This window comes from Opisthorchis viverrini (genome assembly GCF_000715545.1).
Source record: "Opisthorchis viverrini unplaced genomic scaffold opera_v5_17, whole genome shotgun sequence".
Lineage (NCBI taxonomy): Eukaryota > Metazoa > Platyhelminthes > Trematoda > Opisthorchiida > Opisthorchiidae > Opisthorchis > Opisthorchis viverrini.
The window spans coordinates 2,302,118-2,318,491 of NW_008751673.1; the positions used below are offsets into that span (position 1 = coordinate 2,302,118).

The 16,374-nt window shown below is 42.8% G+C and overlaps 1 protein-coding gene across 1 annotated transcript in view; it reads right to left on the reverse strand.

Moving 5' to 3' along the window:
* Positions 1 to 2,975: 2,975 nt before the first annotated feature.
* T265_01590 (hypothetical protein) overlaps positions 2,976 to 16,374 on the reverse strand; it is a gene marked incomplete at both ends in the record, with an annotated part of 28,530 nt that continues 15,131 nt past the window's right edge. The window contains 13 exons of the mRNA XM_009165649.1: positions 2,976 to 3,144; positions 4,209 to 4,288; positions 4,536 to 4,623; positions 7,095 to 7,219; positions 8,414 to 8,489; positions 9,720 to 9,812; positions 10,982 to 11,289; positions 11,378 to 11,798; positions 11,988 to 12,161; positions 12,867 to 13,016; positions 13,247 to 13,334; positions 14,490 to 14,593; positions 15,530 to 15,588. Coding sequence (XP_009163913.1) covers positions 3,037 to 3,144; positions 4,209 to 4,288; positions 4,536 to 4,623; positions 7,095 to 7,219; positions 8,414 to 8,489; positions 9,720 to 9,812; positions 10,982 to 11,289; positions 11,378 to 11,798; positions 11,988 to 12,161; positions 12,867 to 13,016; positions 13,247 to 13,334; positions 14,490 to 14,593; positions 15,530 to 15,588 — 1,874 coding nt within the window. The remainder of the gene's footprint in view (positions 3,145 to 4,208; positions 4,289 to 4,535; positions 4,624 to 7,094; positions 7,220 to 8,413; positions 8,490 to 9,719; positions 9,813 to 10,981; positions 11,290 to 11,377; positions 11,799 to 11,987; positions 12,162 to 12,866; positions 13,017 to 13,246; positions 13,335 to 14,489; positions 14,594 to 15,529; positions 15,589 to 16,374) is intronic.

Below are 16,374 nucleotides of genomic sequence, written 5' to 3' on the forward strand. Positions count from 1 at the left end.
CTCTTTGGGACAGTTTGAGACAATGGAGTTGGTTTGTTTCGTTTTTAGTGATTGCCCGCCTGCCGACAGACTAAACACTTCAGAAAAGAAGACTGCTAGTTACTAGTGGCTGTTGACGTTTTCGCTGATTTTATCGTTTAGCGCGCAAACGCCTCCTCTACAATAGATGAGATATTATCAGTAGGTGGACAGATTGAGAGCCAACCGATTGATCATCACAAAGCGCATCCGATCTTCCAATATTTCGACAAGTTGCCGAACAGTTAGTTGTCGTTCATGGGTTTCCACGACCTGGGTTTCAAAATTCCTCCTTAGGAACCGGTGCATCCACAAACGAAGTGCTGATGGAACGGAGCTTGCAGTTTATCTGACGGTGAATACGGGACGTCACTGAGGTATTGGGTTGCATGGAGAGGTTAGTTATTATGGCCAGATCAAATTCCCAACCAATAATCCCAAGCATGGTGTTCTGAACTGTAAAATTGAGACGAATAATAGACTTCTCTCGACGCGGAAAATCATCCCGCGAAAATTCACTTTTTGCCATAACCCCGCTTTTGGTAAATAGAACACGGAAAGACTCTTTGGGTGGCGGACACAGAAGTCGCAAGAGTATAACTTCAGAAAAACCGACTTGGAGCCACAAAAACGGTGGATTAATGCGACAGAATTACAGAACAACTCCACTACACCATTTACCGCAGATGTTCTTTGACAACGCACTCCGGCATTTTTGTCTCAAAAGCCCCAAAACACTTCGCAGTCTTTTAAATGATTCTGGATGGTATTGATGGTGGAACATTTCTTTTCTCATTCCACAGCATCTGCCAGACCGTTGCTGAGACCATTGACAGCAGCGCACTCAGTACACGCGTAGATGGGAAACATCGTCAATCACTTTGGGATCAAGTGTTATTTCAGTACCTTCCTTGCCGGAGGTGAGACGGGTTTCTGAGGGTATGGAGCGAGTGAATTGCTACTTCAACCTTTCCAAGTACACTAACGTTCCTCGCTAATCGTATTAATGTGAAAACACGTCGGATTCCGGTAAATAATTACGGGTTATTAATAAACGTAACCTTTTTGAGAAGTTTACCAGCTGACGCAATATTCAACTAATAGTTAAGCGGCATTTCAAAGGCTTCTGAAACAAAACGGTAGAATACAAGGATCAAGTGTTTTGTTAACTTGTTACTGTCGTCATTGTCTGTCATATACAGCGGTCTCGTTGATCTGCCAAATATTGTTGCCCCTTTGCCGTGTGGGAACTATTTAGAACTATAATGGACATAAACCATTCTTCTGCTTCCATAATAGGGGTATGGACAAAAGCCTACCCGTAACCTCTGAAGTTGAGAGTAGTCAAGGTCTGATGGGCATGTCGGTATTGTGTATGAAAAGGAAGCAAAATAGAGTGCAACTAAAGAAGGCCTAAGGAATACCTCTTGAAGGACAGAGAGGCTAGTGCAAGCCAAAACATGGATAGTCGTGCATATGTATTGGCCTCCTATTCACGCAAGTCGTAGAACTCCTGTCCATATGAACTGCACTAATATGGCTCAAGAAAGACAAACTCCGTTACCCCATCCAGTTTCTACAGTGAACGAACTTCTAACACATTGACTGTTGAAAAGCTTTAGGAATAACATGGTGTATTGTCTCTTCATTATCAAGAAATTACCACGCATGCATTGCAGTTATATTCTGGATACCCTCACCTGACTGCAGATGGTGCAGGGACAGGTTTTCCGCAACAGGTGAATTGGCAGAACCAATTGCAATCACCCCTACTTGGCATGCTTTTAAACGTGAAAACTGCTGGAATTAGACAGAACTCCCAGCCACGTATGATCTTGTGTTTAATTTTGCCAGGCTCTCTAGTATGATATGATCACTTAGCACAGGGACCACCACGGAAAAAAACGTGTCGATTGGCAAACCTGCACTGAGAGAAAGAGAAATCACGTCATAAAGCTGTTTGATCGTCACTCAGGTATGAGGGGTAAAATATTTGTCTGAAGCCAAAAGACTATTAAACTGTTTTTCTAGAGTAGTTTTAGTACGAGTTTTAGATACTTTGACAAATTAGCGAGATACACTCATTTGCAAACTAATTTGCATTTGCGACGAATTTTCAGCAACCTTAAGAGTAGTGTATTACGAATATACTTTGACAAACTTTTTCGAATCCGCGTTCGTCAAGCAAGGGGGTATGCAATACCTGGGAACCATTCTGATGCGCACACTCAGACATTGAAACTCTTATCAGTGTCAGACTTACGGGCAAGAAAGATAGATGGTAATTGAAAAGGCCAGCTCTTCGGGAGCTGGTTCGCGTTACACCGGAGATATAATAACCCGACTAAGAATCGTGATCCCAGCCCAATGGAGAACCTGTGGGAGCAAATACTTGAACAGCACTAGTTGACGTATTAGTATTTGGGCTGCTTCCACCCAACACACACACCCTTGAGAGATATATGGATCAAAATTCTGATATTCTGCTTGCAATCAAATCCATGACGATTTTCCAATCAGATGAGGTCTTCACCAACGTCATCGAATTGTGAGGTGCGCTGCCGAATGATGATTAAAATTCTCAAACAGTGCTGTTTCAACTCACCGATTGGGCGCACGTCACGTTTAGACTCGAAGTCATTAAGTCATGGAACACATGCTGAAGGCCAAATCTGTGGTGCATCAAATTCTGTGATAACAGAATACTGTCGATGGAGGCATCACGCTATCAACAATTGCACTTCGGTTAGAAATTCGATTGCAGTGAAATGCTTTACGACAAGCTGAGGTGTGATTTCATCTACCCAACTGATAAGTCCGAATAAGGAAAGGTTTCGTGCGACCGTGATCCAGCAGCATCCTCGAAATTACTGGACGATTTTTCCTAAACGAGTGTGAGTGTGAAAATTGATTTTTGTTCCCAAGTGGTCTACAACCCCAGAAAACGACTTGACGTAGGAGGATTTATACACAAATATGTACAAATTGATGCTGAAAGTGAAAAAAGTTGACGACTAGTTAGATAACAAGATATGACTGGATTAGATGGTGGGCCATTGCACGATTTCCGTTTGTTCGATAAATTAAAGCCAGGTTAAAAGCGGCCTCCGAGCGTAGATCTGTCAGCTGGAAAAGAAAAACAGCTGTTGATCAGCTCGTACATATGCTCATCAATAAAACAATCAAATCGAATCGTCTAGGATTTGCATCCTTTCATCTCATAGCTGCAATGAAGGAAGTGAGGTGGATCAGATACTGTCAGAGAGCTTGAACCTACCGAAAAAGGTAGCCAACATTCTGTAAAAGATCATCTTTTAGCGAACTCATTCTTCGGTATACGCGAAGAAACATACTAACAGATTAAGGTGGGTTCAGGGGGGCCAGCATACCAGTGACTAAAATTCAATCACCCGCTTCTCATGAGAACTTGATACCACCTCTTTAAGTGTGCAGACTCCTAGAAAAGGCAACTGGAAAACACTGTGTTTAGAATCGAAAGAAAGAAGAGTGATAATATATTCCCGAACACCCGATAAACCAAAGTAAGTGCCGTCGTTCGGGAGTGAGACCCAATTACTTTAGCACCAGATTTAACCACATGGAGCGAATGGGCCACAGGAAACGATCCTCCAAGATTGGGTTCGATAACCCTAGTTGTTACGTAGCTGATCCTACTAGGCTACTTGCCCAATCACGTGAGGTTTCTGAACATAATTAAAGCTATCAGAGTCATTGGTTTTCCACCAAGGAGACCAGATAATGAACAAGCTGACGTTGTGATGCGTTTGATCAGCCTAAAAAAACAAGACAAACTACCGACCCCAATCCCAGATAACTAACGAAGCCTTCCGAAGATTTTCGAGAGACATTGGTTCAAATCGGCATCCTCGTCTTTTGGTAGGCTTTCTAGTAAGTGCACAACTGTGAAATAAAGGATGAAAAACGTCCAATTTCAAAGGCATCATGTATGTTGTGGAGCATTTGATCAACGATGCAAGAAAGCTGCTAATCAGTCGTACAGTGGAAGCGGCACGGTAATTCGTTTAGCGTGGCCCTTCGAATATATATCCCGTGTTCACTGAAATGCATAGCATACCGCCCAAAGGTTAAAAAACCGGAGGCATCACAGGTGAGCACGTAGTATACAGCTACCAGGTGAATTGGATGTAAACGAGTCAGGTGAGACCTACCGCCTTTTCCTCTTCCGTATTACCAACAGGTTCCATTTTGAGAACTTTCTCATAGTATTCTATAGCGATGTGACAAAGCACTGGAAAAAGAAGAGTGAAAAAATGAACCAATAACAAGCATATCACGTTGAAGATAACCTTAAACAAAGCGTATCTAAGTAAAGGGATAGAAGTCACGTCTAAAAGACATCAAAGTAAAACTGGGCGTCGTGTGCATCGACTGATTTTTAAGGCGAATTTTCTAGATGGGTCTACGATGTTTTACAAACTGAAAAGCCAGGTGTGAAATAGGTTAAGTTACTCAAGTTGAGCGCAAAACAAACTCACTCAATTGATGACAGAAACGAGCGATGTTATAGTACACTTCTTGACAGTAACCACGAATTCGTCGGTATTCGTTTAGAAAGCCCAGTCCCTGTTGGAACAAATGGCATGCACTGATGCGATTCAGAAGCACCAAAAAGTGACAAGTGAGTAGGCAGAATGTGAACGACTAAACGCAATATGACGGGTAATTTTCAGGCTTATGTTCGGTGGAAACTGCACACAGTTCTATCCTCTCCCGTAATCACGCTCAAAACGAAAGACAATTCAGTCAAACGTGTAAGACAAAAATTTTTTCTTAGTGTTAGAAAGAAGTACTCTTCAAGAAGAGTCGATGTGATGATGTTCCAGCCTGGAGGGGGAGCGACACTGGCAACGTCCTGCGAGACCAATTTATAAACATCAATAATTTGATGGAATTCGAGATGAACTATGCAGTAGTGTTGGGATGTTTCCTGGGAGCCGCTATCTACTAAGCTGAGCAGTTAAAATTGTAGTGTTAAAGTTTAACCTTTACGTAGCTCTTACATTGATTTCACGATGACCGTACCTGTTCAGAACGGGCCGGTCGCAACCTGAAAATTTTTGCGAAGTGAAAGAGTGACCTCTTCAGTTTACATCGAGGTGGCGCTTCTAGCCGTCACATACTCAGTTACAAACGATGTGGACAGCTTATCGAAGGAAGCACTACCGTGCTCAGATGGTGGGCTTATCCTCCTTAGAAGACCGAATATAGTTTGAGGTTGTAAAGCCCCAAGCTACTGGCCCATCTGCCAAAACAGTGCACGGATGTCTAGCTGCAGTCTCAAGCAAGTAGCTACTCGGAACATGTAAAGGATGGGCGGCTTTAGGGCGACCCTTCAAGCAAACATCCTGGTTCGATGGAGACCAATCCTTTCTGTCCACGAACCCTCTTTGAAGACTGGCATTGCAACCAAGCGGAACGGGACGTGAAATATAATAACACAAAATTCAAGTCACATAGAAAATAATATCTATCCATCTAACATGGAATATTTGACAACATTTTGCTCACCAAATCTTTGATAAGTGATGGAACACTAAACATAGCATAACGAAAGATAACCTAACTACTACCCTGTTTGGTTATTTTTTCTTTTGGAATGTATCTGAGAAACGTGATTCACAGTTACGCGTTGTTGTAAACGGAAAGCATGTCACGTCTTGCTCTTTACGCAATCATCAAAAAAAACTAACAACATTTCTCTCACTGGCTAACAGCTTCGAAACTCCGGCTTTCCCCTACATGAATAAGACTTTTCGACACAATGTGAGAGGAGTCAGAAGTGATTTCAACTCCCTGCACGTATTTCGGAGAATTACCGTCTATATTCATTTTCCAGAACTCGCTTGCTCCCATGTCCTGTGAGTGTACGTTTTCGAATAAACAGAACTAATGCAAACAATGCCACACAAGTATTCAGATCATTTTATCGATTTTTCAGACTTCACTAAATCCGTCAGTTTGATTACGTTTCCAGGTTCTTATTAAAACTAGAAAATGATTTAATTAAGCATATAAAAAAATACCTCTCCAACTCAATGTGCACAATACTCTTCCTTTGTCGCTAAACCGCCCAGAAAATTTCTGTTTTTCACCTGGCACTTCTACGTTCGTCGTTGCCATATTTACCCAAGAAAGCGTTTGAACACGTGCTAGACTGTTTTGGATTTACACAACTGCACGAAAGTCATCTTTTCAGTAATACTCCTCCGATGAAATTAAAAAGTTCAGGTTAAAACTGTTTAAAGTGCAAGTAGTGCTTTAATGTTAATGATTCACATTGAAGCTCAGAATTTATACATCTTATTGCTGCAGTGAAATCTAGATTTCCGCATAACCTTTCCATTCTTGCTGGCTTATATAAAACCTGCATGATTGCTTGATTCTACCGAATGAGTGGCGAACATCTGCAATAATGCAGTGGCTGTGCTGATCAAACCAGTAAGGCGAATCACACTGAATGAACTCAACGGAGTGCTAGACCACTTCAATTGGGGCGGCTATTGCCGATCAGTGTAAATGTGGACTCAGGTTGTGCTTAACTCATGTGCGGTGTGTGCAAGAATGGGCGCGGTTAGAGTCGGTGTCTCACAGACGTAAACAAAAACGGTGTTACGTTTACTAAGGTATTTCGGAGGTAACCGATAAAAAATCACATGTATATCCCAGGTTTAGCAAAAGCAGTTATTGTGACTGCTTCGATGCACACTTGGGTGGTGAATCTACAGTTATAATGTACAGGTTACAAAGGTCGTTGAATCTTCCGGAATGTTGGGAGATAAAAGATTCCAATAATGTTTCCTCTTAAATGTCGGAATTCCTACGGCTTGGAAACGCCTGTACTGATAAACCGATATGAAATATCTATCGATACGAAACGAACTGACGGATATCCTGATAAGTGCCGAAAACTGACGCGTATTATTCCAACTGCGCCACACTCGATGTTGATGAAAATGGTTGTCAGTTTGTGCACATTTTATAAAATACCGTTAAACACTCAAAACACAGAAGCCATAAGCACACGCGTGACTTACCTGGAGGATTGGTGGATGATGTGAGGCAATGTGTTTGTGTAGTGATACACCCAGAAAACCGACACCCAAAAGTAGTGCAATGAGTGGATCATGAGGGTACTGCTCTCGCAAACCGATCAGTCGGGCTGTGAAATGAACATCAAAGAAATAGCAGGTAAGTATGAAACAAAAGTGAAGGAAGAATTCGTAAATAACGTTGAGAGGATCATTTCCACTTGTTCAGCGACAAGACAGAGACAAGAAATATTTGTTCGTGGTTGCTGGCTTTTTTCGAATGACATATAGTGGCCCTGTACAGGAGGAAGTAAATCAAGGAATCAACTGAACGGTTTTTATGATTCAGGAGGAGCTTGAAAGGTCCGAAAATGAACTGATGGCACAGTACTTCCTCTTTATTACAGTACAGAGCAGATTGCGTGAAAAATTTTCCTAGTCTAATTGGGAACAACGCAGATTAAGTGGGTATATCCCAAATCGACGCCTTTTCTTCAGTCTCACAAATACGCAAAATTATGGCGCTATCACAGGCAATAAGATGATACTGGAACATTCTGACGAAACCCATCAGGTCACCATTATCGTGGTTGACAGAATCAAACCAACAATACACACTAACGTACTTCAAAAGATGATAATCCACAAGCACATCGAACCAGATATGGTAGTTAAAGCTGCCAAAGGCTTTTCTGAAATTTAACTGGATGACATCGGTGATCCTAAAGTTCACCTCACCCTTGTTCCGGATCCAATCGCCTCGAGTCTCCGACGATATATGCACTCACAAGCTACCGATCTACCTTGCGCGATGTATTGACAAAAGTGGATCGCAGGCCTTTTGTATCTGATTGTACAAACGTCTTAATAAAACCGAACACTCTAGACATTTCTAGCAGGTGCAGTAGGACAGAATCGTCGAAGTTTTAAAAAGCGCTGTGGATATCATACACTTGTCACCCATCTGGATTTCATCCGGGCCCAAGCAGAGGACTGTTAGAATAGCCTATACCTAATTTCATCGAAGATCTCCCGCTTTCAATAGTTGAATGATAGAGGAGACTTGTATGAAACCATCGAGATTTCACCATTCCATTTGTTGGTGCGACATTACATGGCAGTGCTAAGGGAATTCAGTCGTGTAATCGGAGGAATGTGGATCGGGTTTTCACAGATGGCTCAAAATTAGCGGCCACACTCATTTCAGAGTTCCCCTCCCTTGCGTCAAAATGAGAGGGCATCGGCTTGGTTTGATGATATTTGCCAAAGCTTACAAAGCAGGAAAAGCAAACATGACCGCATATGATTAGATACTAAAGGCTTACCAATGGCAAGACGATGGGATCCACGCACGATGCAATCATTGTTGGAAATAATCCCAAGTGGATAACGACAATCTTCCTAGATGGATGGATATGAAAACATACGGAAAGGGTAATATTGAACCAGGCGCTGATGTGGACGACTTGATTACTCTGAACGGTCAAATTGTTTACCCTATGGAATTAGTCGGCTGATAGGTGGCCACCAGTTTATGAGTAGCCACAAAGTGAACATATCACAGAATCCATGTGGGTAGAGCCTGATATGGTATCGAGGAACGAGATGGCGCTCAAAAGTTTTTTTTATAGTCGTTGCCCTTTAGATCCACTGTGTATACTGTGAGTAAGTATGGTTGTTTCATTCCTGTTCACACAAACCTCATCACAGTGTTATAAATTACTGAGCTCGACAGAGGTCCTGATCTACAAAGACAGAGAAGACCCAGCACCAATTACCAGCACGTCCCGACCACATTAGCGTGCATAGGGACCACATAGTATGGCACAGGGTCAATACACCCTCAAACACAAACAAGCGAATTCGGTCGCCAAAGGGGACCCCCAGAGCGATTCCATTTTATTTGGGCATTTATCTGCTAATTACTACACGCGATGTGAGTGAGACTTCTGTTTGGCCTCCAAAACAACTTAACTGTTGACATTACCCGGAAAAATCGCAGTTTTAAACTGACAAAGAATAAACATAGATTTGGCTAAGCTTGCACAGGATTCAAATGAAGCAGAAATCCTATACGGATTTGCCTGGCCACTGGATTTGTGAACAACGCTATGGTAGCAGAAACGGCTCGCAATGAGCCAAATGTTGCTACTAAGTGTGAGCCGGCGCATATAACACAAACCCAATCAACTAGAAGGCATGGGAAAATCCGTTATGGGCAGTCTATCCACGCCTACTGGCCTGAAACATTATCACGTTCTATCTAAACGAAAATGAAGACGTCCGCACAGATGCGTTCAAATCCCAGATTATTCGAATCTTCATGTTTCCTAAATCAATAATACGACCGAAACATCAATACATTCCTGGGGATTGCTGACATCAAACTAACCCACGAGGTAGTCGTCTTTGGATATCCATACCAGAAGAGAGGTCGTTTGACGCGAGATTCTTGTGATAAATCTGTTCATCCAGATTTTATCGCAAGGATCACACATAAGAATTAATTGACCGATGATATCTTACATAAAGAGAGACTGTTGATGTTGAGTTTGAATAGTAGACCAGTAAAGTGACGTAGCAGAGAAGCCAAATTAAACAGATTAAGATATATATGGGAGAAAAACTCACATTGAACCGGTCTAGCAACCGACACTGTCGGAAATCACGAGCCAAGAGGATAGCAATATTCATCAGGTTCCAATATTGGTTTTGATGTGACCACTGGAGGGAGATGGGTTGTAAAAAAGTCATTTTTACGAGTGTTCTGGAAATACATGCGGGAAAAAAGCACTGAAACTTCAATCGTGACAAGAAGGACAAAGTTAATGTGGCAAGATCGTAACCACACCGAAACACATACAAATATGATCCCGGATGGCCTTGTAGCTCCTCCTACAAAGAGAGCCGTTAACCACATCTAGATGACTTATGAAACATGATGATCCAGTAACTAGGGGCATTGGAGCAGATTACGTCAGGATACAGAAAATATACACAATAAAGATAGACGAATCAAAAGTCATTCTCATTATCACCACAGCAACAACAAGCCAGGATTAATTGCTGCCGTAAAACCATGCATAAAGGTTTCCACTAAGGTGTAGAGGGAAGAACCCACAGCAAAAAAATACCGAAATTATCCCAAGTTGCTTGCACCTTCGAGGAGTACTGAGATAAACGTCGCGTTAGGGTACGACGCCGGCATCAGGGATGCCTCCGTAGGAACATCAACACCCAATCACACCCACTGAAAGGGATAGCTAAGTAGTCTGAATACTTGCACATACATCTACAGATTCCCAACCACTCCTTGCTAACTCAGCCAGGCTACCATTCTAAAGCTATCCAAGATTTTCAAACTCTCCAGTGCATCAAACTTTCTCGTATGCATTTCTTCTATCCATCTCCAGTAGATGGAAAGACTGAAAACGAATGGAGACATCGATCGAACCCGAGCGGGAACTGAGACATCAAAAGTTCGCACCACTTGGAATGAGGTTTTAGCTACAAGAGTAGAAAAGGATAAAATAGCAACACTGCTTTTCTCGGGGGTTAACTAACCTACTCATCGTAGGTCTGATAAAGTTGCAAGATATCAGCCAAACCAGAATCACCACTGGATGTAGAAGTACAGGCAAAAGCTTCCGTCAGAATCGACATTACCAAACCATTGCCCTCTTATTTATGTAGGCAAATTGTGCTTACATCCCACAAACTCCTCTAGAGAACCGGATCAACAAAGATGTGCAGCGGTGAAAAACTGACAGTCACAGAAAGACCATCAGAGACCGAGTCCCGTCGCGACAATGATAAGAAACGTTTGTTGAGACAATAATAGATAATACACACCTTTTTATAGATTTCCCTTAGCTTGAAATAGGCCGGGGTACCATTGTGTCCAACAAGACATGAGCTGATGAGCAAGTTGCTAGCGGCGGCCCGCGAGACTCATCGTTATATATGGCTGGTAGCAGACCACCCCAAATCGCCGCCGCCTCCAAATGAGCCAGTGTGTTGGGCATTTCGGCCATCAGCATTCCAATTAGCCGGAGGTAAAGGCTCCAAATATCAGCTGTTGTGACGTTGCGTTCCTTCAAACCGTGTGTTCTTGAGGTTACCAGTTTACATGAATGGTCGTTCGTACCCAATCTGGACATCAGCCGAGCGCGCAGACGAGAGTTGTCTAGGATAACAGCCACTAAATAGGGGAAGCAAAACAAACAGAATAACCAAGTCCCATGAATGGATTAAACCCAGGAGAGGTGATATAAGTACTGCAAACTCACGTTCAGCCCAGTCTGGTCCGCAAAGACGAGCTACGTCAGTGAATAGAACATTCCAAGCCTCATCCATAAACTGGTGTGCCGAGTCTGGGTGGTCAAGCATTTTGCAACGTTCGAAAGCAATACGATATGCGACGGGATCATTGGAGAGTAGACTGGCGTCCGACACGGCGCTCGAAGTCTTCAGCCACTTAGCATCCCGTTTCGCTTGTTCAACCGCAAAATCGTCGTCATCATCACGATCCCGGTGCTCCTGATCTGAGGTATCAGATGGTTCAGAAGGCATAGTCCCCCTCTGTGACTCACGAAGCTTATTCGGTCGATTGGAATTTCTCGACTTTGATAGAGATGATGGAACTTTGGAAGGTCTCTTGGTCGGTCGGCTGGAAGATTGTCCACTTATGACATTCGAGGGTGCCATCAGCTACATAGCAATGAGAAATAAAATTGGTTACGAGAGCCATATGACACCAAGTAAGTTCAAGCGCTGGTAGTCAACCAAGTTGTGGATAAGATATATCCACAAATCGACAGGCCTACCATGATTCACCTTCTAGTGATATGAGCGACAGCACCATTAAAACGAGCAGGAAGTTATCCAAACTGCACTTACATCAAGGGCTTCTTCATGACGTCCGACCCTTTTCAGTAGGCCTCCAAGAGCAACGCGAGCTTCAGTATGCCTTGGAGCCAATGTGTCTAGGACGTGGCGATAAGACAACATGGCTTTTTCGACTTGGCCCAGCTCCACTTGCACTTCGGCCAACATGGTCCAAACAAGTGGCATCTAGGAAATCAAACCAAAGGCATCACAGGTATCCCAATCCATCTTGCACTGCGCTATTAGTGAATAGATTGGCAAGTGCGAAAGGCGAGAGAGAGAGTGTGTGGTCCATACAAATAAACCAGTGAAAACGATCTGGCATAATGGATATCTGTGTTGCCCTCCAACCCGAGTCTATTGGTTCAAGCCAGGTAACAGACACATCCAATGGCGATTTCACCAGTGAAACGGATTATTTACTGTGTATTTGGCATAAAAATGTCCTGACAAAAAGACAAATTTGTCTATGATTACTAAAGCTAACAACTCAAGGAAATACGATTGGATGATGTCACGCAGTCTTGAACGACAAACGAGTCTTCAGAAATCGATGTAAGTGATATCTAAGTTGGAAGCCCTCGTTAAGGGACGACGGTAAAGACCGAGCTGAAATACAGACCCCGCTGAGTCTCCGGCAGTTTCACAAGAGTGATGCACTGCGGTCGCCTCAGATTAACATTACTCAGAAGAAGGCTGTACCCGGGTGATAACAATATTTTTGCGGGATATGATCCCGTGAGGGTTACGCAATCCAAAGATCCAGACACACAACGGCCAAAAAAGAGACCATATTCTGTTTGACTACTGGAATTGAAAGAGTAGTATGAAAAGTGGGATGTGTACGGGCAAGAGAAGAAAAAAGTGCAGATACCAGTCATTCTGACTTACCTGTTTGGTGCTTTCCAGTATGGTCAGTTTGAGGAGCATTTCACCGGCTGCGGAATGCAGACCGTAAGTTCTGAAGGATTTGATTATGTCCAACAGCCAATCAAAATACTTCTCAGCATTTTCTTCTGTCAAACTGGCGCGAACAAACGGCTGAAGTCCAAAATAAATATCTTCAGTTTAGAGAAAATCAGTATCATAGAGTCAAACACATCCCTGCTTGGTAAAAACGGACGAGCCAGGAGGCTTAATTTACGTCCCAAGGTTTTCGAGGATAAAACCACTTGCATCGCAAAAGAAGCAATGGAGACCGTTCCGGTGATTGATGAGTTTAAAAGAATACGGGACAAATCGCAAGAGCAGGATATTGTAAATACACTTACAATGCAAATGGCTGATAACTTGAGATGAATCAGGATTAGGAACAATTTCATATAGAGCTCAGGAGGTGTCGTTTCCGGAAAGGTAAGGCTGAAAAAATGAAAAGAAAAAATGAGTTATGTGAATGGAAACTACGCACGATTCTAAAGTGGCTGCCAAGTTAAATAATACCTATGCTGATTGATTTATGAATATTCGCACTGTGTTCATTATAAAGACCAAACAGAAAGTGTTGCGTGACATTCAGTGGGTCGGAATGAACATGAGTAACCGTCAGTAAATCCGGAACAGGTACAGTGCCCCTTTGGATCACAAGATATCCCAATCAAAACAAGTGTCTCATAAACAGGGGGACAACGTAAAGCAGTTGCGGATTGTCGTCTCCGGTTTAAACTATGCTCTGGGCCGAACGAAAATAGGCATCCTACGCTGAACACGACCACAGCATTGCCTGCACTGATAAACTCAGGTCATCCTATTGATGACTTAAACTAGTTGTTCCTTGACGGGTAGCCAATGCCGTCTCTCATTCGAATCCCCGCTTCATGTATTCCATGCACATTAAACCAAGGTACATACTGTACGGTTTCAAAAGGCTTGCCGAAAACATGCACGTCAAACCATCTTTGTTCTTATCATTGAAGTCATCAGGTTTTAGCTGCTTGATATCGACAGGTCACTGAACACAGCAAACACGCCACACTACGGATGGTGACCTCTCAAAGGCCTACAGCAGAAACGTTTTTCGCTTGCTCGCCAGAAAAAACACATACTCGTTTCTTCTATCTCCGTATTTTGAAAAAATCGAGAAAATCGCTCAGCTGAACGCCATTCAGGTACCTAGCTACAATATCACCCGAGGGAAGCATGAGGGCTGGGATATTGCCAAGCCTAGACAGGAGAAGTGGAGAGGAAGAAGTCGGGTTCGAACCACGAGCCTTCCGGTCAGTAAATTCGCGCACTAACCATTTGAGCGATCTCTCCGTACTTTATCAAATCATGTAGCATGCTCATTGATTGTTATTGAGTATTTCCAATAGGTGTCTCGTATCACAAATCCCCGTTGTAAATGCTTTTGTAATCAATCATACCCGGGGTGATAGTGACTGGATTGAAGGATTTCAGCCGAATCCGATAACGAGAGATAAACTAATTAGTGGCACAATAACTACAATAAAGTTTCCACTTATCGGTCTACAGTACACCTTCAAAAAAGCACACCGGCCGAAAAATACAGGACCTCACTTCGTATATTTGTTCGGGTGCTTCAGTTGTTCCGTCAAGCGATCCCATCGCAAAGGCTTGCCTGCCTCTGTAGTGATGGATACGTTGCAATAGCGCAGAAGAAACTGGAATAGGAAAAGTAATCCGAAGGTCATTAAGACATGATATAATAAGGGCTGGGCGAGATGGTCTAAGTGGTTAGAACGCGAATTTACTGAGCGGAAGGTTCATGGTTGGAAACCGACCTCTGTCCTCGACTTCCCCTGTCTAGGCTTGGGCAACCTGGCAGCCCTCGTGCCTCCTTCGGATGGCATGGTAGCTGGGCTCCGAAAGAGTGCTACGATTATTATTATTATTTATAATAAGGCATAATGGGTATCAATGAGCTAAACTGATAACTATTCATGGCATCAAGTATATGAAACAATAGATTTGTGATGTACGATGCCAACAGTAAAATAAAGCTATGTGTACAGTCGAATTCGATCGGTGCAGGTGATATTTAACGGATAGAGGTAGAACTTCAAAAAAAGGGGGATTAAAGAATCTTGATTTCTTTTTACCGGGATTTATCCGCACACTATCCGCGGACAAGCCGGGATGCTAAATATGAGCATCGGGCACACAGTCAACGTTAATACAAGGAATCAATGAAAGGGAGGAGCACGCAGGCGAAACCATGAGTTTCGAGTGGTGAACCAAATTAGGTTCCTACAGGCTTGATCAACGGTACCAACCAGGATGACGACAAAAGATTTGCAACAACTGTGCAACGACATGGATACATGTAACACAATGTATACGTTGTCCTTCCTTCTCCAACTAATCCATCTGTGTCGATTTTTTGGATAGATGTAAAAAGCATATTTTTATCGTCGGTTTGAAGACGATTAAAACATGTGGGATGAGCCTCTATGCACAATACAAGAAGTGACGCTTTGACAGAAAACATCGGCGTGGGAAAAATCGAATATTTTGGTAAAGATAAAGATCTTAGTATAGAAAATATTGGTTCACGGTTACGATTGGTCAGATTTAACTGGAACAAACACATTACATACCTTGAGTGCGTTTTCGTACTTGCGCAACTGTAGCATCATTGACAAAGTAGTGTTCTTGTCTGAAAACGAAAATAGAAGTATAGAGGTATAATGCCAAAATTATGATGCATAATAACAGGTTAAAGGATATCCCGACAATTTGGTAGAAATACGAGCAAGAAAGCTCATTTTTATGCTAAACAACAACTATCTTCAGAGACCAATTCAGAATGGTTCAACAGTGAATCGAGTGGTAGTAAGAATGTCCTAATCGCACAATAATGATGGTAGGTTTGTGGGCTGAGATACTGTTAAGTTACCCAAACCTAGACAGGAGTAGTGGAGATGAAGAGATTGAGTTCGAACTATGGACCTTCCGGTCAGTAAGCTCCGCCTTAACTAGTGAATCGAGTGGTAGTAAGAATGTCCTAATCGCACAATAATGATGGTAGGTTTGTGGGCTGAGATACTGTTAAGTTACCCAAACCTAGACAGGAGTAGTGGAGATGAAGAGATTGAGTTCGAACTATGGACCTTCCGGTCAGTAAGCTCGCGCCTTAACTAATGAGCCACCTGTTAGGGCTCACCCATCTAAGCTAGATTGGGCTATGGTCAATGGTTTGTTCGGAACCGGACACATCAATATAACGATCATTAAAATCGGTGTTATTCGAGGTCATGAAGCTTACGGAGGGTATCAGATAATTCCAGTGCTCCACATCACTGATTCCAGGTACAACTGTCGATCAACATCCGTTAGCACAATAACTCGCGGCCGTAGAGGGAAGTACGGGAATCAACCAGAATTGGAAAAAGTCCAAGGCCGGTGATGAGCGGAAACAAAAGGTGGCAATAAAAGTTGGGGG